Consider the following 25,350-nt stretch of genomic DNA (forward strand, 5'->3'; position numbering starts at 1 on the left):
AGCATACAAAGACATTCCCTGTGTCCAAAATCACTCACTACTCACTATATAGTGGACTATTATCAGAATCAGCTTTATTTTTTAAGAAGAAACCTTTATTTGTCACATGCACACTTCAAGCACAGTGAAATTCATCCTCTGCATTTAACCCATCTGAAGCAGTGAACACACGCACACACTCAGAGTGGGCAGCCACACTACAGCGCCCGGGGAGCAGTCAGGGGTTCGGTACCTCACTCAAGGGCACCTCAGTCCAAGGCCGCCCCACGTCAACCTAACTGCATGTCTTTGGACTGTGGGAGAAACCGGAGCACCCGGAGGAAACCCACGCAGACACGGGGAGAACATGCAAACTCCGCACAGAAAGGCCCTCGCCGGCTGCTGGGCTCGAACCCAGAACCTTCTTGCTGTGAGGCGACAGTGATAACCACTACACCACCGTGCCGCCATACTTTATTGCCAAGTAATTGTTGCAACTACAAGGAATTTGTCTTGGAGTTCAGGTGCTCAATAAATAAATGCTAAATAAAGACAGTCTATTCTAAGATGTTAAGAAATAAGAACTAAATAAACAAGATAAAAATGTGATGAAATAAATAAACAACTGTGCAGGTAAACAAATGTGCAAATTAGGTAAACATAATAAACAAAAATTATAGTGAGGTCGCCATTTTGTCGTGCTGTCCAAATGTATAGTGAGAATTATTACACCCTATATAGTGCACTCAAAGTATCCCACAGTGCATCATGAAAAGTAGTGTACAACCGATGGGCACTAACCAAGCAATATATAAAATATATATATATCATGATTTATCACAAAAACACATCTCATCTCATTATCTGTAGCCGCTTTATCCTTCTACAGGGTCGCAGGCAAGCTGGAGTCTATCCCAGCTGACTACGGGTGAAAGGCGGGGTACACCCTGGACAAGTCGCCAGGTCATCACAGGGCTGACACATAGACACAGACAACCATTCACACTCACATTCACACCTACGCTCAATTTAGAGTCACCAGTTAACCTAACCTGCATGTCTTTGGACTGTGGGGGAAACCGGAGCACCCGGAGGAAACCCACGCGGACACGGGGAGAACATGCAAACTCCGCACAGAAGGGCCCTCGCCGGCCACGGGGCTCGAACCCAGGACCTTCTTGCTGTGAGGCGATAGCGCTAACCACTACACCACCGTGCCGCCCACAAAAACACATGCATGTATTTATTATTTTTGAAAACCCACCAGCCGACTGATCTGGCACGTTTTAATTGTGCGACAGTAATGATGTAAATGGTGCAGCTGAGTAGAGTCCAAAAGTGTTTTTTTTTTTCATTTTACCAATGAGCTCACTATATCATCCTCTATATAGAATTCCCTAGATAGTGAGTAGGAAGTAGTGAACGAGTGAGTGATTTCAGACACAGGAATTGTATACAATTCAGAACCACGTGTGTGTGTGTGATGGTCAGGTGTGAGCAAACCTTTGACTATAATAGTGCAGTGGTTAGTGCAGCTGTCACCTCACGGCAAGAAGGTTCTGGGTTCGAGCCAAGCAGCTGACGGGGACTTTTCTATGTAGAGTTTGTATGTTCTTTCCATGTCTGTGTGGGTTTCCTGTGGGTTCTCCGGTTTCCCCCACAGTCCAAAGACATGCTGTTTGGTTAACTTTGGAATGCCATGGTCAAATGGTGAGGGAAGCTGCTTTGGGATCTGAAGTGCCCTTGAACAAGGCACCTAACTGCTCCCCAGGCTGCTCTGGGCATGCTGCACGTCACTCTGGATAAGAGCGTCTGCGTAATGCCAAGAATGTAATGTAATGTAATGTAATGTAATGTAACTGGCTATTTGAAATTGCCCATAGGTGGGAACAATTGAGAGGAGAAAACCTCTACAGTATAATCCAGTAAATCAAAGCAACAGGAAACCACCACTGTAATTCTTCTCAAAGAAACCCTGATGGCCAGAAGAAGCTGTCCGAATGGCCACGTCACTGTAGCAATATGCCAAACAGAGAGAGAGGTGGAGCCACTTTGACAATGACTTCACTGTTAAAAGTTCTATGCGTCACCACATGAAAGTTATACACTGCACCACATCTGCACTGTTAATGCTACTGTATAAAAGATTGATAAGAAGACAAAAGAGAAACATTTTACCTTGTAGGTAGCCGCTTTATCCTGTTCTACAGGGTCGCAGGCAAGCTGGAGCCTATCCCAGCTGACTACGGGCGAAAGGCAGGGTACACCCTGGACAAGTCGCCAGGTCATCACAGGGCTGACACATAGACACAGACAACCATTCACACTCACATTCACACCTACGCTCAATTTAGAGTCACCAGTTAACCTAACCTGCATGTCTTTGGACTGTGGGGGAAACCGGAGCACCCAGAGGAAACCCACGCAGACACGGGGAGAACATGCAAACTCCACACAGAAAGGCCCTCGCCGGCCACGGGGCTCGAACCCGGACCTTCTTGCTGTGAGGTGACAGTGCTAACCACTACACCACCGTGCCGCCATATATATGTGTGTGTGGTAAACAAGAAAGTGTTAATTTTTTTTTAGATTTTTGAAAGTATCCACCGTCTCCCTTGATGACGCTTTGCACACTATTGGCATTATCTTAACCAGCTTCATGAGGTCGTCACCTGGACTGCTTTTCAATTAACAGGCATGCCTTGTCAAAAATTAATTGGTGCAATTTCTTGCCTTTGTAATGCATTTGAGATCAAACAGTAAATCGTAAATAATAATAATAATAATAATAATAATAATAATACAGTAAAATAGCCCTATTCTACACCACAACTGTAGTAATCCGTACTGTATTATGTCATGAACCGAACACCTAAGTAAAGAGAAATGACATCCATCATTACTTTAAGACACGAAGTGACTTTTAATTAATAAAAATAAAGAAAAAAACAGAAGGTGTGTCCAAACTTTTGCTTGGTTTATATATATATTGTGTGTGTAGAGAGAGAGAGAGAGAGAGAGAACACCAAGCTTCTCCGTTCCTTTTACAACATAGTAATAGTCATTCTGTAGCTACATAATGAGTTACATAATGGAGTCCGACCTGTGAAGTCTACCTCTGCAGTAGTTCTTACACACAGCAAATTGTTTCAAATGCTATAAACCTAAACAAGTAGTCAAATCTGACCACTTTAGTCTTCTTAACATGTTATATCAAAGACGCACTTTGCATAGTGCATGATGAGAAATTATTATACATACAGGACACTTTCTCCATGGAATAAAAACATGTATTCTATTCCCTTCTAGCAGGTTTATTGATGGCATGCAATATTGTTATCATATCGTTTATCCTCCATGTATTACACCACTCTCCCCAATGGAGAATGGGGACAATAATATTGCACGTTGCCAAGACAACATGACGTCACACATCGGCGCTCATGCAAAGATCCAATGAAAAAACTTTTCTGCTAGGCATGCGCACGATCATTTCTTTGTCCGCTGGGAAAGAGAGAAGACGAGGTTAATCCAGTGCTAGGTTTAAGCACTAAATAAATAAACTGAAATGAAGATGCGCTGAACACCCGAAAGGCTACCAAAACTTCATTATATATGCTTTTACAAGAGAAAAACATACCAACGGACATCAAAAAACTGGAAAAGAGACACACTGGAGATGTAAAACTTCCAGGCTAGTGAGTGACTGTGACAATTTGTAAACAAACATGGCTGCCAGGTTTGTGTCATTAAAAGCGGAAGATTTTGAGAGAATTTTGGCTTCCAGGTCGCTCCATTGTGTGTAGCTGTCGATGTTGATTTTAAAAGTAACTAAGTAAATTCTCATCTCATCTCATTATCTCTAGCCGCTTTATCCTGTTCTACAGGGTCGCAGGCAAGCTGGAGCCTATCCCAGCTGACTACGGGCGAAAGGCGGGGTGCACCCTGGACAAGTCGCCAGGTCATCACAGGGCTGACACATAGACACAGACAACCATTCACACTCACATTCACACCTACGGTCAATTTAGAGTCACCAGTTAACCTAACCTGCATGTCTTTGGACTGTGGGGGAAACCGGAGCACCCGGAGGAAACCCACGCGGACACGGGGAGAACATGCAAACTCTGCACAGAAAGGCCCTCGCCGGCCACGGGGCTCGAACCCAGACGTTCTTGCTGTGAGGCGACAGTGCTAACCACTACACCACCGTGCCGCCCACACTAAGTAAATTACACAGGGAAAATAATAATAGTCTAATAATAATATTCGTCTTGACTGTACGAGCATTGGCCTGCACTAACACTACACCAGCTAGAAGGTAACTGAACTGCTGCACTAACAGCACTAAGTCGTAGGTAAGCTAGTGTTGGCCTTTGAGAATGCTGATATGAAGAGAGTGTGTATGTATGTATAATAATAATAATAATAATAATAATAATATGGGCTGGCTTTTTTTCATGGTCTATCAGATATATTCCATTCAGCTACTCGTCTTCGACTCATTCAATATCGTGCTAGCTGAATGGAATATATCTGATAGACCACTCAATGCCAGCTGATATTATTTAAATATAATGCCTTGTGAATACATTCTAGCATGGTTATGAATGTAATCATAGGCCATTATACATATCGCCTTCAGAGAAAGTGTTACTACAATCTCATATAAGCACCAGTGGAAAACTTTCTGTAAGTTTCAGAAATAGGGGTTACATGACCCTAACTTGTTCAAATATCAGTGTGCATTTCCCACAGTGAAATGAAACAGCTATATCTCATCTCATCTTTCTCTCTCTCTCTCTCTCTCTCTCTCTCTCAGCCAGCCCATATGGAAAGAATCAAATCTGAATTGTAAACTCCAGCAAAAGCAGGAAATCTGTATTGACTTGATAGTGCATGACTTGGGTAAAATCCTTCTCCATCGTGCTGATGCTATTATCCTGTTATGGGCCACTGGCTTAATCTGCACAAAGACAGGACCGAAATGAAAAAGAAACTCAAGGAAAAACTCCCAAAGTAAACTGTCAGTATATCAAGGGTCTGGAATCAAGAAGCATACTTTAAATTCTATTCACACTGCAGTGTTGGAATAAGGAGGAAGGGATAAGCTTTAAACAGACTTTAAAGTCTTAAACTGATGTCCGAGTTAGAAACTATCAAGAAACTGTATAAATGGGATTTATATTAATTTGATTTATTAATACGTGACAAGATTGATTTTTTTTCCTGAGAATGTATAAGCAACAGTGCTAACAAATCAGTCTTCACAACATAAAGCATGCTTTGTAAATGGCATATTGTAATTATCGTGCACTCAATCTGTGAAAAAAATTCTTTTCTCTGCTTAAAATATGTAATTATCGAGGACGTTTTTAAAAGTCTATTCGTAGTAAATCAAGACAACTGGACCAAAGGTGTAAGCTTGAAAACTAAAAAAGTTTGAAGCATCTGACCTGTCAGGGATTTCATGACACAACTCCAGCTGCCTCGACATAACAATAAAATAAAAATATCCCGAGGTTTCCACTGAGGTGACATTTTTAATGAACAATTATTCACCGAAGGTGGAGTATCAGTGAATGATAACCAAAATGAAGTCAAGATTATTATTCACCGATATTCACTGAGCCTGAGGCGGATAATTGTTTTATTATAAATACACAAGTGATTATTTTTTTTTAAATCGTACTAAAAAATAATTAATTTCAAACGTCAAAAGCAGCATGCAAATGTAATAAAGGCGCGGCGCAGACGTGTCACTTATCTATGCCGACTCACATAAAATACTTTGTTTTGAAATAGATAAAATAAATCAAAATTCCACCTTACCTTTGAATAGTTTTAGACCAAACTTCGTAGCATCTTTAGTGCTTTTAAGAACAGCATTTTCTTTCATAATTTCTAATTCTTCCTCACTTACAGTGACGAAGCGATTGGCCGCCATTTTGCCGAGTCACTTGAGGTGATTATCGAGAAATAGTCCGAATTTCTTGACCAATCAGCATGCACTATTTTCTGTCATCACCTCCATATTTATACTAATAAGGCATTAATAAATTAAACCTAGACGGCCTTTCGATTTCAGAAAATCGGTGAAATTTAGTTCTCTCTGAAAATTGTTCATTGTGATATGTTTATTTCTGTAATATCTCAAAAAAAAAAAACAGCCATTCTGTGGCTGGGAAGTTATTTAATTTTAGGGATTAAAGCAAATAATGTGCATGAAATCACTCGCTTCATGCAGTCAAGCAGACAGAGGAAGTCCGTGTGCACATGCGCAGGTTTACCTTCTTCTTCTTCTTTTGGGTTTTACGGCAGCTGGCATCCACAGTGTTGCATTACTGCCATCTACAGGTTTCCCTTTGAGCGTGCACTGACAGTTCCATCATTCTGTCGCTAAACGAACAGCTGATCACACCGAGGTGCTCGCTGAGCACCGATATTTATTAGTTTGGTCCTGTGTTTCCTTTCCTTCGTATATAACATAGCGTCTTTTCTTCTGGCTTTCCATGACCGTAGTCGGTCTTTCACGTTTCATTCGCACACTCACGCCCTCCATTTTTCTCTCCTGTTTCAAATTTGTATCCCACAATGCCTTGCGTGAACGGGGAAAGCCCACCACGTGATGCATGACGTAGTATCTTGAATTGGGTCATGGTGAAGCAGGAAAAAATAGCGGAGCCACGTGGCTCTAAATTCATTAATTGTTCAATTTTTTTTTTAAACTAAAAATTGGAAGTCTGTGATTCGAATTCAGTAGCTTTCAGTCCACTAAACAAAAATAATTGGGTGTCGGGGAAAATTCTTTTTATGACCTACATTTGAAAAATCTGAAAGGCAGTATAGCGTTAATATTTCAAAGCTACAACCTAAGTATTTCATGCCCATGAATTGTTGTGCCATAACCACAAACTGTGTACCTTGAACCTGTATCTTAATTTGCTGAGGGAAACAAACGCTCAATGACCTCTAGTTAATTATTAAGCAAGGAACAAATGTAATAATATGTCATCCCTATGGTCACAATGGTCTAATTCAGCTGATTTGTCTGTCTCTCACTAATTTTAATATCCAAGAATTGTTATGAGCCACAAAAGAGATCACAAGAAACTTGTGGATTTAATATACATTCATAAAAAGCCCTTATTAAAAATAACCACCATGTCACCGAAGTGTTTCTGTGCAATCAGAGCACTCTGCTGTAGTTTTAAGAGTCAGAGCTTTGACTTTTGATGATGATTAGTTGAGTTGTTGGTGATGATGTGACCCCAGAGTCTGAGCCGACTGACCCCTCCGTCAGGAGCAATTACGAGCCTCACGTGACTTACACACCCACTTTGCAGCACACACTCTCCAGAGTACAAGTGTCTGTAGTGAGGCTTCAGCTGAACAAAGGAATAAAAAAAGATCATACTCAGAAGGACGAATTGGATATTTAACACCATTTCCAATACTGAAGCTTCCCGACTGAATGTAAAAGGTCTCATGCAATTCAATAACGCAAGAAAGAAAATGTGCAAACTGTCAAGACAGATAGCATACTTTCTGAGGAAGAAGCAGCATTTTCCATGTGGGTCCTTTGTCACTATTCCACTTGTGCCTGATATAGATTTGTTCCTCCTCTGGGGTTAAACTACAGGCCTCAATTTTACACCAGTCAGGAAAATTACCTAAAGAATGTAAGAGAATATGAAAAAGAGAGGGGTAAATAGCAGTATCTGTTATGACGAGTTATGTAAAGCTGATGGAATACTAAAATCCATCTGCCACTTGGTGTACCTTTAAAATGATTGGTGTCTATCTCAATTTTGCTGATCACCCCAGGATGCCCAAGTCTGAAGACGGCCCATTCAAATCCAAGGACCTGCAAGATGCCATTCTCATCCATCTGAGTGAGGATGTAGCATAAGATCAGTGAAATTATACAGTCCTCTTCAAAAGGCTGCTTCTGGAACAGGATCGCTAATCTTTATCGTTGACGTAACTCATGATGGCAGCAGAATTAATTCACAAGTCCACAGAAACATCCTGTCTGCCAATTTACAAAGAAAGGTGTCCTATCAAATTGAAGACAATGACCCAAAACACACTGCTAACACAAAGAAAGGCCTTCATCAGGGAGGAAAAGCGGAAGGTTTTAGACTGGCCAAGTCAATCATCAGCCCTTAATTGAGCGTGCATTTCACCAACAAACCGGCGAAATGACAGGGGCCACTTGTGAAAAATGCTATAATAATAATTCTTGAAAAATTTTAAAAACATACGTTCTTTCCATCAAATACTTTTATTCCATATTTTGTTGCTTTTTTTTGTATTTCTGGGGTTTTGTTTTCGAGTCGAGTTTGTATTTCATCCTCGGTTGGTTCAGCAACACGCTCCGCCATTTTGTTTTTATCTACTCATGGTATATGAGCTGATATCCTAGACATAGAGTAGCCAATCAGAGTGTGCGATTCCTCATATCCAGTCCATGTGGATAGAATAATAAATGTAATTTACTTTACGACTATCTGTTCCTATACTTTTGCTCACCTAAAACGTGGGGTGGTCTGCCAACAAAGGTACCATGTTCTGAGTTGTTTAACACATCGAGATGTAAATATCAGGAAATGAAAGATGAAATTCTGGTCTATCATCTCATTCATCTTTTGATCTTCAACCCAAATGTCTTCAGTGTATAGCACAAACAATAAATGGTGGCCTTGCTGTTTCAATACTTTCAGAGGGGAATGTGCAACCCCAATTCTATAAATTTGGGACACTGTGTCAAACATCAATTTCATTCTCATCTCATTATCTGTAGCCGCTTTATCCTGTTCTACAGGGTCGCAGGCGAGCTGGAGCCTATCCCAGCTGACTACGGGCAAAAGGCGGGGTTCACCCTGGACAAGTCGCCAGGTCATCACAGGGCTGACACATAGACACAGACAACCATTCACACTCACATTCACACCTACGGTCAATTTAGAGTCACCAGTTAACCTAACCTGCATGTCTTTGGACTGTGGGGGAAACCGGAGCACCCGGAGGAAACCCACACGGACACGGGGAGAACATGCAAACTCCGCACAGAAAGGCCCTCACCAGCCACGGGGCTCGAACCCGGACCTTCTTGCTGTGAGGCGACAGCACTAACCACTACACCACCGTGCCGCCCCAAACGTCAATTTAAAAAAGAAAAAAAAACAGAATATGACGATTTGCAAATCTTAGAAACCTGACATCAATCTTGATGTTGCTGACATCAAATTCAAAATGAGCATAGATTTTTCAAAAAACAATATAATTTCTCAGTTTAAACATTTGATATGTTGTCTTTGTACTATTTTCAATTAAATATGGGGTTTCCAAGATTTGCAAATCGTCATGTTGTTTTTTATTTACTTTTTACACAATGTCCTAATTGTATGGAATTGGGGTTGTACTTGGCACCCTCTTTTATTCTCCTTCATTCATCATCAGTAACACTTTTTTCATGGTCAGGGTCACAGTGGATACTGGTCCATCAAAGGCACAATTCACACACACACACACACACACACACACAATTTGATTCACACCTAGGAACAATTATGAAAAAATAATAATAATTATAATTATTATTATTATTATTTTAAAAAGTGTGTTGCTCTAATACTTTCAACAATTTCGGGCGATCCAGGCGCCGTGCCGTCTCCCACCCATCAGCCATGTTGTCAGCCCTTCCCAGACCTGCAAAAGTGCAAAAACATGTCTTCTTGACAGCATTTGTATTTTGCTACACTATATTATCCATTAACAGGCTCTTAATGTATTCATACAGGTAAGTTAATGATAGAGATATTTGTCTGGCATGCTTGAACTGGAACAGGCTGGTCTGATTGTTAATTGTTTTGGTTAGTTAAATCCTTGAGCTTTATCTTTGCTCGTACATTCTGCTCTCTGATTAATCAAGGTGATGTTGATCAGTAACGTCTTTCTTCTTTTCATAAGACGATGATCCTGACAGATGATGTAATGGTACATAATGTCTCTCTTCTTTTATAAAGTAGTGTATTCTAAACCAGTGATGTAATGCTTCATCACCCACTTCATCACCCATGGGGCAGCACGGTGGTGTAGTGGTTAGCACTATCGCTTCACAGCAAGAAGGTTCTGGATTCGAGCCCAGCGGCCAATAGGAGCCTTTCTGTGTGGAGTTTACATGTTGTCTCAGTGTTGTAGTCGAGTCACTAAACCTCGAGTCCCCAGTGTCCAAGTCATTAAAGAAAATTTCGAACCTGAGAACAAGACTCCAACGGCACCATTTGACGGTGTCTGTTGCTGCCTTTATGTGAAAGCTTCTCTGCTACTGTGTTGGACAAACGTTCCTGCTCGACTGCCCTATTTTAGTTAACAGGCTGCAGATAAAAAGCTTGTTCATCGCTCATCAAGCCCCACCCACTATTAACAGGGCAAATATCATGAGAGAGGGTTAATATTAGGTGGGGTTTACATTAGACCGTATCAGCGGATCATCAGATTAACGTTTTTAAAAACGATTAGCGTGCACACAGCAACGCCAATACACGATTCGCGTGCACACAGCAACGCCAATACACGGATACGCTAATCACATGACTAATTCGGCACGTAAGTTGAAATGTGTCAGTGCGGCTCATCGCTTCCTCCTCAGCGGCTGCGCTCCAAATCACTCCGCCCTGAACAGCGAGTGCCCTCTGGAGGGTGCGCACTCCGGCCCTACGCAGCTCACAGAGCGCGCGAGTGAAGAGCACGAGCAGTGATTCGGGACTGAGCCGCTGTGCGCAAGTCACTTACCACTTGCAAGTGGAAGGATGGCAAGCCTAAAGACCATCATAACTACACAATGGGCAGTATTTGCATCAGTATTTGCAGTATTTTCATACTTTTATACTCTTTAATGAAAGGTGATACAAGGCGGAAGTCCGCGCCGTTTTTCAGCAGTCGCGTCACATGACCAACGCCAGCGAATCAGGAAGGTGGATGTCACAGTGACGTTGTCCAATGACGACGCCAGCTAGAGCTCAGCACAGCGTATCCGCGTATTCTCAATGTTTACACAGCACCGGACCAGATACGATCTGGATTGAATACGTGGACCCTGGCGGATTCCCGTTTCCCGGCGTTTTCAGGCGTTTTAATGTAAACGGACAGTGCATCCGCGAAGAAAACGAGACAGATACGGTCTAATGTAAACTTGGCCTTAGCTAGTTCATCACTCAGCAAGCAAGCCCCTCCCACTATCAACAGAGCAATGAACATAGCATGTCACTTCCTTCTCTGGGTGGAGTCTTGCAAAATGACAATTGAAGTTCGAGGTTGTCCCCGTCGTCTCCTCGATAGTTCTTCTACATATGGAACGAATAGCAGTGCATTTTTTCCCACTGTACGATTAGTCTGTATAAGCAAAGTGGACAATCCTAGGAGCGTCTCTTCAGGCATTTTAGTGCCGTTAACGTTAGTTTGTTCCTGAACATGATGTATGAACAGGTCAATGTGCATTCTCTTGCATGAAATTAGTACAAAAATTAACATAGATATAAATATCTCATTCATCTCATTATCTCTAACCGCTTTATCCTTCTACAGGGTCGCAGGCAAGCTGGAGCCTATCCCAGCTGACTACGGGCGAAAGGCGGGGTACACCCTGGACAAGTCGCCAGGTCATCACAGGGCTGACACATAGACAACCATTCACACTCACAACTACAGTCAATTTAGAGTCACCAGTTAACCTAACCTGCATGTCTTTGGACTGTGGGGGAAACCGGAGCACCCGGAGGAAACCCACGCAGACACGGGGAGAACATGCAAACTCCGCACAGAAAGGCCCTCGCTGGCCACGGGGCTCGAACCCGGACCTTCTTGCTGTGAGGCGACAGCGCTAACCACTACACCACAGTGCCGCCCTAGATATAAATATCTTATGGCAAATTATTATGGCATGTTACAAAAAAATAAAGAAAAAATCCAAGTCCTCGTCTCCAATTTACGAGTCCAGTCCGAGTCCAAGTCACCAGTGCTCAAGTCCAAGTCAAGTCACAAGGTTGCCTCAGGTTGGGTTGAAGTGCCCTTGAGCAAGGCACCTAACCCTCAACTGCTCCCTGGGCGCTGTAGCATAGCTGTCCACTGCTCACTTGTGTGTGTGTGTGTGTGTGTGTGTGTGTGTGTGTGTGTGCGTGCGTGTGTTCACTGCTTCAGATGGGTTAAATGCAGAGGACGAATTTCACTGTGCTTGAGTGTGCATGTGATAAATAAAGCATTCTTCTTCTTCTTCCGTTACCTTGTCAAACATAGGTAACTTAGCTTCATCAATCACATCATCATCATCATCATCCAATCCCATCACTACAGCACACTCTTGAATGTGAATATATATTCATGTTTGTCCAACAATAAACTGAGAAACAGCTCTGAGCAGCCGTGTCTGTGTCTGTGTCAGTGACTCTTTGCTCCCGGATCGATCCTTGAGGCAGAATCTCTTCAGCAGCAGAGCTCGACATTCTTAGATCATACTTAGGTCAATTCAACCTCCTTTGGTACAGACAGATCAAACCTAACAGCAAATTAGTGAGCAAAATTGTTTCCTGCTTTGTAAAGCTTCTTCTTGACTCTAGTTAACATGTGAACCAACATGAGAAGAAGAAGAAGAAGAAATGTGCAGTGCCTTGCAAAAGTACTGATCCCCCTTGATGTTTGTCCTGTTTTGGTGCATTACAAGCTGGAATTAAAATGGATTTTTGGAGGGTTAGCACCATTTGATTTACACAAAACACCTACCATTTTTTAAAGGTGCAAATTGTTTTTTTTTTTTTATTGTGACACAAACAATAATTAAGATGAGAAATCTGGAGTGTGCATAAGTATCCCCCCCCCCCCCCCCCCCCATCAATACTTTATAGAGCCACCTTTTGCTACAATTCCAGCTGCAAGTCTCTTGGGGTATGTCTCTATTAGCTTAGCACATCTAGCCACTGGAATTTTTGTCCATTCCTCAAGGCAAAACTGCTCCAACTCCTTCAGGTTAGATGAGTTGCGTTGGTGTACAGCAATCTTCAAGTTACGCCACAGATTCTCAATTGGATTGAGGTCTGGGCTTTGACTAGGCCATTCCAAAACACTTAAATGTTTACCTTTAAACCACTCCAGTGCAGCTTTAGCAGTATGTTTAGGGACATTGTCCTGCTAGACCATGAACCTTTGTCCAAGTCTCAAACCTCTGGCTGACTCAAACAGGTCTTCCTCCAGAATTGCCCTGTATTTAGTGCCATCCATTTTTCCTTCAGTTCTGACCAGCTTTCCTGTCCCTGCAGATGAAAAACATCCCCACAGCATGATGCTGCCACCACCATGCTTCACTGTAGGAATGGTGTTCTCAGGGTGTCGGGTTTGCACTTGGCATTTCCCATGATGGCCAAAAAGATACATTTTTGTCTCATTTGACCAGAGAATCTTCTTCCGTGTGTTTGGGGAGTCTGCCACATGCTGCTGGGCAAACTCCAAATGTGTTTTTTTAAGGAACGACTCTTTTCTGGCCGCTCTTCCATAGAGCCCCACTCTGTGGAGTGTACGGCTTAAAGTGGTCCTATGGACAGATACTCCCATCTCCACTGTGGATCTTTGCAGCTCCTTCAGCATTATCGTTGGTGTCTTTATTGCATCTCTGATTAATGCCCTCCTTACCTGGTCTGTGAGTTTTGGTGGGCGGGGCCTTCTCTTGTCATGTTTGTAGTGGTGCCATATTCTTTCCATTTCGCTATAATGGATTTAATGGCACTCCGTGGGATATTCAAAGTTTGGGATATTTTATATAACCCAACCCTGATCTATACTTCTCCACAACTTTGTCTCTGACCTGTTTGGAGGCTCCTTGGTTTTCATGTTTCTTGCTTCGTAGTGTTGCAGAGTCAGGGTCCTTCCAGAACAGGTTGATTTATACAGACATCATGTGACAGATCATGTGACACTTTGATTACACACAGGTGGATCTTAATCAGCTAATTATGTGACTTATGAAGTGAATTGGTTGGAGCAGCTCTTATTTAGGGGTTTCATACGAAACGGAGTGAATACTTATGTACACTCCAGATTTCTGTTTTTTTTTAATTTTAATTATTGTTTGTGTCACAATAAAAAAAAAACAATGTGCACCTTTAAAGTGGTCGGCATGTTGTGTAAATCAAATGGTGCTAACCCCCCCAAAAATCCATTTTAATTCCAGCTTGTAATGCAACAAAACAGGACAAACACCAAGGGGGATGAATACTTTTACAAGGCACTGTATATCAAGGTGTTCTCTTGTCAGACAGGCTAAATGAATGATCAGGCCAGTACCGATCATGTTGCGTGGGTGACCAAAATGTGCATCGCTGTAGCCCACACACACTCCGCCATTGACTAGTGAAACAAGATCCATTTCCTCCTGACTGAATGCACTGGACCAGTCTCTTTGTCCAACCCCATACACTCGCAATCTCGCAATACCTCCATCTGTCAACAGTTGGTAAATTACATGTCATGCAGTTATTTTTATCTAAATTGCTACCTTTTAATAGCATTTTAAAGTCTTAATATAATAAGCTATAATCAGGATACATTGTGTGCTAAGTACATAGCGTAATTAGTGCACTATTATTCTTAAACATGAAGCGCTTTGACATTGAGTGTGTACGTTACCAGGATACATGTTCAGGCGGATGTGGGTGACCCGATGTGGGAAGGTGACACTGAAGAAGTTGTGGCAGGAATCAGAGTATCCAGGCTTGAGCCTTGTCACAGGTACGATCTCCTTCCAGCTCTCTGAGTGAAGCTGTCAATCACACAGCTCTGATTTGACTCCATTTTCTAAGCATTGAGACACTTTAGATATGAGTAGACAATAAATTACCTGTGCCACCGCTTCAAACTGGCTCTCTGAAGCAGCCATACCTGTACGGTCTCCCTCAAGAACTAAAGATGGCACAGATAGTCCATCTGAATCACACACACCAGGCAGAAAAGAGCTTGATTAGTCTTCTGTTCTCATGCACACTTCCCTCGGCATACTAGAGACACTGTTAACTTGATCATTTTGTACTAGAAAAACAATAATCTGCACCTTTTTGCACTTATTTCAGGATTTATTTGTTGCTTCCTGCATCCTAATGGCTTACTATCTGTGACATATTTCTTTCAATTGGTCTTAGGTTTGTTTACGGACTTCTATTTGAGAAAATCAATGACAAAGCTGCATTCTTGTGACATTATACTGCTACAGCTGTTTCAGAAGAATCTGCCCAGTGAAATACAGAATGCAGCTGGAAGCAATGCACAGCTACTCTTTTATTCCTCAATTTTAGCTATATACCACCATCTAGTGCACAGTTCTCAAACTCAAGGACCACAGGTCATAAATGTACTAAATCCCTTTGTGCAACTGTATCTGGGGGAAGCCATGACCTAATGTTAGAGAAGCAGCTTTGGGACCAAAAGGTCACTGGTTTGATTCCCTGGACCAGCAGGAATGGCTGAAGTGCCCTTGAGCAAGGCACCGAACCCCCAACTGCTCCCCAGGCTGCTCTGGGTATGTTGTACATTGCTCTGGATAAGAGCGTCTGCTAAATGTAATCTTTACTCCTGAGAGACTCCGCCTCTCGGATGCTCTTTTTATACCCAATCATGTTACTGACCTGTTGCCAATTAAGCTAATTAGTCTTTACATTGGTGTACATCATTACACAAATTTTCCAGTGTTTTATCCCAATAATTTTGAAACATGTTGCTGGCAATAAATTCAAAATGAGCATATTTTTCCAAAAACAAATTTTCTGAGTTTCAAGGTTTGATATGTTGTCTTTGTATTATTTTCAATGACTATAGGGTTTCCATGATTTGCAAATGATCACTTTCTGTTTTTATTTACAGTTTACACCCCAATTTTTTTTTTTGAAAAAAGGTTGTAATTTGTGTTAAGATGTATTAATTTGTACAGTGTCTTGAGAAAGTATTCATCCCCCTTGGTATTTGTCCTGTTTTGTCGCATTACAAGCTGGAATTAAAATGGATTTTGGGGGGTGTTAGAACCATTTGATTTACACAACATGCCGACCACTTTAAAGGTGAAAATTGTTGTTTTATTGTGACAGAAACAATAATTAAGATGAAAAAAAAACCCAGAAATCTGGAGTGTGCATAGGTATTCACCCCCTTTTGTATGAAACCCCTAAATAAGAGCTGCTCCAACCAATTCACTTCATAAGTCACATAATTAGTTGATTAAGATCCACCTGTGTGCAATCAGGATGCTTCGCATTTCCGCAGGATGCTTCGCATTTCATACGTGGACCACGTTACAAACAAAGAGGTCCTCCGATGGGTTGGTATGGAGCGCGAGCTACTCCGTACGATTGATCAACGGCAGCTCAAGTTTCTTGGCCACTGTGTGAGAAAACAAGCACTTGACACTTTCCTCAAGAACTTTGATCTCACCCCTGCAGACATCTGGATCTTGGCAAGACAGAGGGAAACGTGGCATGATATGGTTCGCCAAGCGCCGATTCGGCGATGACACTCTCGACGACGACGACGACGTGTGCAATCAAAGTGTCACATGATCTGTCACATGAAGATCTCAGCCTCAGTGGAAGGATCGTGGGAAAGAAAGCCCGGGGAGGTCAGAGGAAAACATTCCTCAAGAACTTTGATCTCACCCCTGCAGACATCTGGATCTTGGCAAGACAGAGGGAAACGTGGCATGATATGGTTCGTCAAGCGCCGATTCGGCGATGACACTCTCGACGACGACGACGACGTGTGCAATCAAAGTGTCACATGATCTGTCACATGAAGCAACATGAAAACCAAGGAGCCTCCAAACAGGTCAGAGACAAAGTTGTGGAGAAGTATAGATCAGGGTTGGGTTATAGAAAATGTTCCAAACTTTGAATATCCCAGGGAGCGCCATTAAATCCATTATAGCAAAATGGAAAGAATATGGTACCACTCTAAACCTGACAAGAGAAGGCCGCCCACCAAAACTCACAGACCAGGCAAGGAGGGCATTAATCAGAGATTCAACAAAGACACCAAAGATAACACTGAAGGAGCTGCAAAGATCCACAGTGGAGATGGGAGTATCTGTCCATAGGACCACTTTAAGCTGTACACTCCACAGAGTGGGGCTTTATGAAAGAGTGGCCAGAAAAAAGTCACTGCTTAAGAAAACCCGTTTGGAGTTTGCCCAACAGCATGTGTGGCAGACTCCCCAAACACATGGAAGAAGATTCTCTGGTCAGTTGAGACAAAAATTTATCTTTTTGGCCATCATGGGAAATGCCATGTGTGGCGCAAACCCAACACCCTGAGAACACCATTCCTACAGTGAAGCATGGTGGTGGCAGCATCATGCTGTAGAGATATTTTTCATCTGCAGGGACAGGAAAGCTGGTCAGGACTGAAGGAAAGATGGATGGCAATAAATACAGGGCAATTCTGGAGGAAGACCTGTTTGAGTCAGCCAGAGGTTTGAGACTGGAACGAAGGTTAACGTTTCAGCAGGACAATGACCCTAAACATACTGCTGGTTTAAAAGGAAACATTTAAATGTCTTGGAATGGCCTAATCAAAGCCCAGACCTCAATCCAATTGAGAATCTGTGGCGTAACTTGAAGATTGCTGTACACCAACACAACCCATCTAACCTGAAGGAATTGGAGCAGTTTTGCCTTGAGGAATGGGCAAAAATCCCAGTGGCTAGATGTGCTAAGCTAATAGAGACATACCCCAAGAGACTTGCAGCTGGAATTGCAGCAAAAAGTGGCTCTATAAAGTATTGACTTTGGTGGGAGGGATACCTATGCACACTTCAGATTTCTGTTTTCTTTTTTCATCTTAATTATTGTTTGTGTCACAATAAAACAACAATGTGCACCTTTAAAGTGGTCGGCATGTTGTGTAAATCAAATGGTGCTAACCCTCCAAAAATCCATTTTAATTCCAGCTTGTAATGCGACAAAACAGGACAAACACCAAGGGGATGAATACTTTTGCAAGACAATGTACTTTAACAACTGTTTCTTTATGATTCTATTCACCCCTTACATACCGAGACAGGCAGCTTGAATAGAAATGAATGGCGCATAGTTTCCTATGAAGAACGATGTGTCCACATCAAAGCCCTGAATGACACCAGGAACTCCCAACTGCACAATACACCAGTCATGACCTTTAGCACAAGACAAAAGAAACTGTACTGTGCATCTTTCATGAGATCAATACGTGTCTTTTCACAGGCAGGAGTTTTGAGGATTATAAGACAATCCCTTGTAGCCAGGTCAGACAGCCTTGTCCAGTTGCAATACTTCGAAGAGCTCTTTTCTGTCCCGTGATTTTATTGATCAAGTGGAACAGACAGATGAGAGTTTTTAGTGAAGGTGGCTCATACTACACACACTCTTTCGAAGATATAAAGTAGATCAATGCCAAGATCATAAATAACAAGTTGCTGTTAGAGATTAAAGTTGACCAACTGAGATTTTCTGATAGAAGTGGAACGATACCTGGTATTCTTTTCCTTCTTGTTTCCCAACCGTCCATCCATTTCCCAAACTCGGTGAAAGCTGAGGCAAGAAACACCGCAGGCTCCTTCTTCAGGGCACAGTTTCGCAATATTTATTCATAAGAAATAATTAAAAGGAACATAAATTTGGAATTATGGTTTGAACAGAAGGAGCTGAAATATTTAAGAGTAAAAACTAACTGGTCCTTTGACGTTGTACCTTCAAGAGATTTTGTGCAGGAGCGAACCACTCATCTGTCGCAAAAATCACCTTGAATAACAAACAAATACAGGAGCAAATTAACCACAGGCTACCTCACAAAATTTAAGCAATCAAACGAGATTATTCAGTTATTGAGAGAAGCTCAGTGTGCTCTATTTGTGGTCAGTTTTCACCTTTCCTCCTGCTGTTTCACACGCAAGGCTGTTAAACTGCACAAAGTCTGGTTGACCGGAGTTCAATTTCACAGCTGATCGGTTTGCCATCCTCAATGTGAAAGGCTTCAAAAACTGTTATAAGCCCTCGAGGATTGCCTAAAAAAATGCTTCTTTCTCGTCCTGAGTTTTTCAGGTGGAAAAATTGTGTTTACTAAAAAGGTCGAACAGAGCAAAGTACACAGTCGGAGCAGTCGCACTGGTTTCACTGCGTTTTATGCAACAAGAAACATCAGGTGTCTCGACTGTGGGATGGGCAGGAGAGCAGTTTGCCTAAAATGTATATTTTAGTTCATTTAAAATAATGTTTGAGCTCAGCGAGGCACAATAACTCTTTATATGAAATAATATGTTCCTAAAAGATCTAGAGACCATTAATTAACAATTAATTGCCAGAACTTATTTTATTTTCTTTCTTTTTCTATTTTCATTTAATTTTTTTTCTGTGTGTTTGTGTAGTTTGATGTTTGTTTGAAGGTTTTGTCCGCTGGTTGTGGTGTAGCTCCGGACCTAGTTTTGGGCGTCGGTTCCCTCCAGGCCTTGGTTTGCTGTGGGTGATGCCTGTGCTCCCAGCGATGGACTGCAGTGAGCTCGTTGCTCATTTTACATCGTGGTTGTCCAGCGCTCTGCGCTTTAATGCTTGGCGTGATGTTCTGAGCGATGTTGCTCGGTGGTGTCGCGGCAGCTGTGCAGGCGGTTTGGACATACCAGCGCTTTGCATGGCGGTGCTTCTGTGCTCACTTTGTGGATCCATGGCATGGTGTTCGAGCGATGTTGCTGACGGCGTCACGGCGGCAGTGGTGGAGATGTGGGACTCGTTTTCATACGTCTTTTGGTGGGACTGTGGCTGCTACACCACTGGAATTACATCCTGACCCCTACTTGGTGGACTTTTTACTTTTTTTTTTTCCTTGTCTATAATTGTAAAGCGTCCTTGCGTTTCTTGAAAGGCGCTATATAAATTTAACTTATTATAATTAATACAAATTTAATAATAAATTATTAAATTTGTATTAATTAATTATAATTATTACAACAATTGTTAAGCAATTTATTGTTATATAAAAGTACTTTACACATCTTTCAATTAATTTATTTTATGGTCATAATTTATTTATTTTTAATAAACATGTATTTATAAAAAGTGAGGTGATGTTGGGTGCGGGAGGTTTTTGCATGACCCAATAAAAATAACTTCAAAAAAGTAATATATGAGTAAAAGTTCACCAAATGCAACATCAGGAAAGTAGAAATTTTGAAAACACTTTCTCAGTCCTAACCCTAGTGGATACCCACAAGTCACCCACAAGGCCTGTGTGATGGAGCTTTGCTGGATTCTTAGAAGAATTGTGCTCACACATTGGTAAACAGCAGATTAAGAAATGGGTCCGCGTGGGTTTCCTCCAGGTGCTCCGGTTTCCCCCACAGTCCAAAGACATGCAGGTTTGGTTAACTGGTGACTCTAAATTGACCGTAGGTGTGAATGTGAATGGTTGTCTGTGTCTATGTGTCAGCCCTGTGATGACCTGGCGACTTGTCCAGGGTGTACCCTGCCTTTCGCCCGTAGTCAGCTGGGATAGGCTCCAGCTTGCCTGTGACCCTGTACAGGATAAGCAGTTATGAATAATGGATGGATGGAATTTAGTGCCAGCAACACGTTTCAAAAATGTTGGGACAACAAACACTGGAAAATTGGTGTAATGCAAAAATAAAAATGAATCAAGTGGCAACAGGTCAGTAAAATGATTGCAGGGTTTCCCCAAAAGCGTCGTAGGGTAGCGGCCCCACTATGCTTAGTGACATGCTGCTACCCATCAAACCATCGCTTACAATTTAGACCTATCAGGGATCGCATTAATGCAGAAATTGTGCATTTTTTACATACAAAAACGCATGTTCAGAATTTTAATGCATCCCGGGACACAGGGTTCCAACTTTCATTTTTCCTGATTGCCTTGGCAAATCTGTCAACATTACATTGTTGAACAAACAAACCAAAAGTGAACAGAATGAAAAGGTCATAGCGTCATGGTCGCTTTTACATGATGCCATCGCAATTGCAGATACCTGGATGTGGGCTTTGGATGTGATATATTTTATTAGACCTGATGCTTAGTGAGACGAGCAGCATGTTTGTTATGTACTGATAACAAAACACGCTAGATCTAGGCCTTGGCTTGTTTATTACTATTAGAAGTCCATGTCTAAGCTTACCTTTGTCATAATAAGGTATTTTTCTTTATCAGGAATTTCCCATCACATTCCAGCACAAAACCTGCCTCAAACTGTTGGTAGGCATCTGTACCTACTTTTGTTTGCCTTTAGCACCGCCAGTTTATTTAGAAGTCCCGCATACTAAATAGTTCAGGATGTCACAGTGTCCCAAATTCGGTAGCTGGTTTGCCGAACACTTTACACTTTAAGTGGAATAAAAACTTAAACTAAATTAAGAACAAGAAGCTTTTTTTTTTAGTCTATGTAAACTCAAGCAAAGCAAAACAAAATTCTTCCTCTGCATTTAACCCATCTGAAGCAGTGAACGTGTACGCATGTTTCACACAGAGAGAGATGCAGAATAAATAAATACATTTGTGGGTAAATTACATGGATCTGTGATGCCTGCATGTTTCAGCTTTTGAATGTAACACAATCTGCTGGTATAAAATACATTTTTAATCATTTCAGAGAGATTGTACTGACTGCAGTCGTCTCAATTTCCGCACTATTGCCAACATTTAACGATCAGTGTTTTTAAACAAATTGTGCCATGTTGCATCACCATTCACTTTGTTTGGTGTGAAATAAACTGGAGTCTCCTTTGGAACAGAACACTGCCTGCGAGATGAGAGTGGGTATTGTATTGACTGCAAAAGAAGGTATACAGTAATGAAAAAAACAAAACATTTGCCCAAAATGTTAGTATTAAATTAAACCTAGCACCACTATTATAATACTCGAATACTCCTTACTGTAGGCCAACTTTTGCAGCCCCCTGTATCAAGGTTTTGGAGCAACGTGTTGCCATTCTACGTGCATTACAACTGCATGGCTTAATAATCAAAGAGTCTGGGTGCTAAACTGGCCTGCCTGTAGTCCAGTACAGACCCAACTCCCATTGAAAATATACACCATATTTTGAGGTTCAAAATATGACAAAGGAAACCCCAAACTGTCAAGCAACCAAAGTTGTACAAGTATATCAGGCAGGAATGGGACAATATTTCACTTTCAAAAGGGCAGCAATTGATCTCCTTAGTTTCCAAACATTTACACTGCTGTTAAAAGGACAGGTGAAGCACAGTGGTCAACATACCCCTGCCCCAATTTTTTTTTTTTGTTGTTGCATCAAATAATTTTTTTTTTAAATTCAGTTTCAACATTTGATACGTTGTCTTTGTACCATTTTCAGTGAATAGTGTCCATGATTTGAAAATCAGCTTTTATTTTACACAGCATTCCAACTTTTTTGGAATTGGGGTTGTACAACGTTGGAGGCGGAAGACATCAAACATTTACTTGATGCACCTGGTCAGTCTTGAGCTAGTCTCATCCTTCAAAAGGATTTCACTTATAGAAGCCTTTGCTTGAAATGTGAAGTGCCAGAACATTGGACAGTGCCAAGACGTTACCAACAGTCCATCTTACTGATTAAGACTCGGCAAGTAGGTTCTGCAGGAACTGCAAGCCAAACCAGGCTGTGAAGGACCTTCCTCATTATTGAAGCCCTAAAGATGACAAACTCCATTTTGCAAGTGTTTTGTTTGCTTCATATCAATAACTACAGTTATTATAAAAACCCCTCCAGCCAGAGTGTATATCGGTTTTAAAGTCATCTTCAGTAACCAAGCCGAGCTGATCTGTGCCAATACATCCAGAAAGGATGGCATTCAGCTTACCTGACGTTAACCATTTTTTCTGCTGCTCAGGAGCCAAAAGATGAGCAGCGTGAGATCATACACAAACTAGCAGTAATGGTTAGTGCTCAATAAATATGCACAGCAACACGTGAACAGTGAGAAGACAGCTTGCCATAGACCTGTGAGACCAATGAAGCAGATATCCCATACATCCATCTTGCGGAAATGTTCAAAATTTGACTTGCTGCAGTGCACAAGCACATTTAAATAAACATATGATTAATTTTATGCCCAGGTTTACATTATTTCTTGTAGTCCAAGCATATCCAAACTCAAAACCGAAGTACTCACCCACACTACTGCTTTATGGGCACATTAGAAACGCACACCAATGTGTGGCAAGTTTTGGCTTAAAACCACTGGAAATCTTGGATGCTTCAATCAGCTATTAAGCATGGCCCCTATTTTTGCTGAAATGAAAGTAAATCAATCAGTAGCAATGACCCAGTTCTGATCAGAAACCTGTTTACATGGTGGAACATCAGTCCAAACTGGATTCATACCCAAGACAGAGCTCCCACAGAGCTGGTTGCAATTCCAACACAAATCCACTGTCAAAACATTAGCATTATAATACACTACATGACTAAAGGTTGGTGGACAACCATCATACCCAGGTCCATTTTGAATATCCCATTTCAGATTTAGGCTCCCTTTTAGAGTTTTAACAACCCACTTTTTTGAGAAGGCCTTCCAGTAGCTCTTGGAGTGTGGCTATGGAGATTTTGTTCACGCCAAGCTTAGCAAACCAGGGTCTGGTTGTTCAAAACATGGTTATTTTAATCGCAGGTTAATCTGTAACCATCTGTTAAAATTTTAACCTACCCTTAGTTAACCAGCCATTAAAAAACTCGCTTCTTGAAGCCAATTTAACCATACCGTTAGCAAACCGATAATGTTTAGCCCTAACTAGTTGGTTAGGACATCACACCGTGTCAAAATCAAATCCCACAATGTCACGTCCACCAGAAAAAACTAGTACTTGTATAAAATCTAAGGGCAACGAGCACCTGCTCCTCAACGGACAACGCATGGCTTCTTCATGTCAGGCATTCCGAATCTTCTTGCAACAAACCAAATAGAAAACAGATTCTCTACCAAAATGGTACCAAAGTTATCATTGTATCAAAACTCGTTTGGTCCTCATCTGAATTGTTTTCGATGGCGTGTATTAACAAATCGGGAACATGCCAGCAGCGTTCACCTGCAAGATGAACGCCATTTTGATGTTTAAATAACTTGGTTAAAAGATAAGAGGCTTGGAGGTGTGTTAAAGGAGAACTGAAGGCAAATTTATCGAAATTCATTTTATTAAATATCGGAATGCATTTTTGATCGCTATTTTGTCGCTGCTATAGCAAGTTATGAGTGTTTGAAATATGCTCTGTAATATATCGGTCCATATGTCAAAGCAATGGCCATAAAACAAGATTTGTTGAGACCTGTGCGAGACATCGTAGGACGGAAGTAAAACGCGCAGCGGAAATCAAAGTGACCGACGTCTGCCAATGTTGTCAAAGGACGCACACGCCCTCTTTCGAACGCTGACATAAAGCCACAAGTTTTGTTTGTTTTGAGAGCAATCAGGAAAGTTTGAAAAAAGTCGGCAGTAATGGTCATTTAAACTCGTTTTTGTGCAATATTTTGTTTGGAAAAGTTTTCAGAATGGCGGCACTGACACCTGGCTGACACTTCATGTTTCGAAGTCTCGCGAAGATCACGTGGATAAGCGACGCCTGCCGTGGACCAAACGAACTAAATTCAACACGGCTAAAAGACGAATAGGCCGATAAGTAGAATATTTAATTGCAATTAGTTGCCAATACGAGTCACGATATAAGGTTACTCAAACCGAAAACGTAATTAACACAGAAGTTTAAAAATGACCTCAGTTCTCCTTTAACAGAGTTGTGAACAATTTAATGGTCGGTTATATTTAACAAATGTTAAATAGTAAATTAACCACTGGTTAAAATAACCATATTTTGAAAAACTAGACCCAGGCCTTTACAGACCTCACCTTGTGCATAGGGGCACCTTCAAGCTGCGTAACAGTTTGGAGAAGACCCACATAAGGTATAATGGTCAGGTGTCCACATATTTGGCCATACAATATATTAACATTTGAAATTTTTTTCCTCTTTTTTTTTTTTTGGGGGGGGGGGGGGGGGGAGGAATTTGCATCCCATACGTCAACCTATACGGATTGTCCAGAAATTATACGGATTTTAGCTCATTTCAAGGGCATACGGGCGTATAAACAGAGTCTTACGGATTTTCAGTATTTTCTGATCTAAATTTGTGTATCTTACTTGAACATCGTCAGCTAATCGTCGCAAAAACATACACAAGCTCGATTTATAGACAAAGAACAGCATGTATGCAGGGGCAGATAACCCAGACTATGTGAAACCGGATGTTTATTCCGCAAGCCTCGTGCAGTATCGCAACTGCGAGACTTCGCTCGTTCAGGTCACGCGC

General features: G+C 41.6%; 1 protein-coding gene across 1 annotated transcript; it reads right to left on the reverse strand.

The window, feature by feature from the left end:
* Positions 1-7,101: 7,101 nt before the first annotated feature.
* On the reverse strand, positions 7,102-19,018 carry allc (allantoicase). The gene is made up of 11 exons (XM_060916151.1): positions 18,914-19,018; positions 18,738-18,788; positions 18,519-18,606; positions 18,065-18,184; positions 14,870-14,955; positions 14,659-14,791; positions 14,317-14,472; positions 9,620-9,693; positions 7,762-7,870; positions 7,525-7,652; positions 7,102-7,367 (listed from the first exon to the last, which is right to left on the reverse strand). The coding sequence occupies exons 1-11, from the start codon at positions 19,001-19,003 to the stop codon at positions 7,197-7,199; spliced, it is 1,206 nt and encodes a 401-aa protein (XP_060772134.1). The 5' UTR covers positions 19,004-19,018; the 3' UTR covers positions 7,102-7,196.
* Positions 19,019-25,350: the final 6,332 nt, after the last annotated feature.

Source organism: Neoarius graeffei, chromosome 3, assembly GCF_027579695.1.
Source record: "Neoarius graeffei isolate fNeoGra1 chromosome 3, fNeoGra1.pri, whole genome shotgun sequence".
Classification (NCBI taxonomy): Eukaryota; Metazoa; Chordata; class Actinopteri; order Siluriformes; family Ariidae; genus Neoarius; species Neoarius graeffei.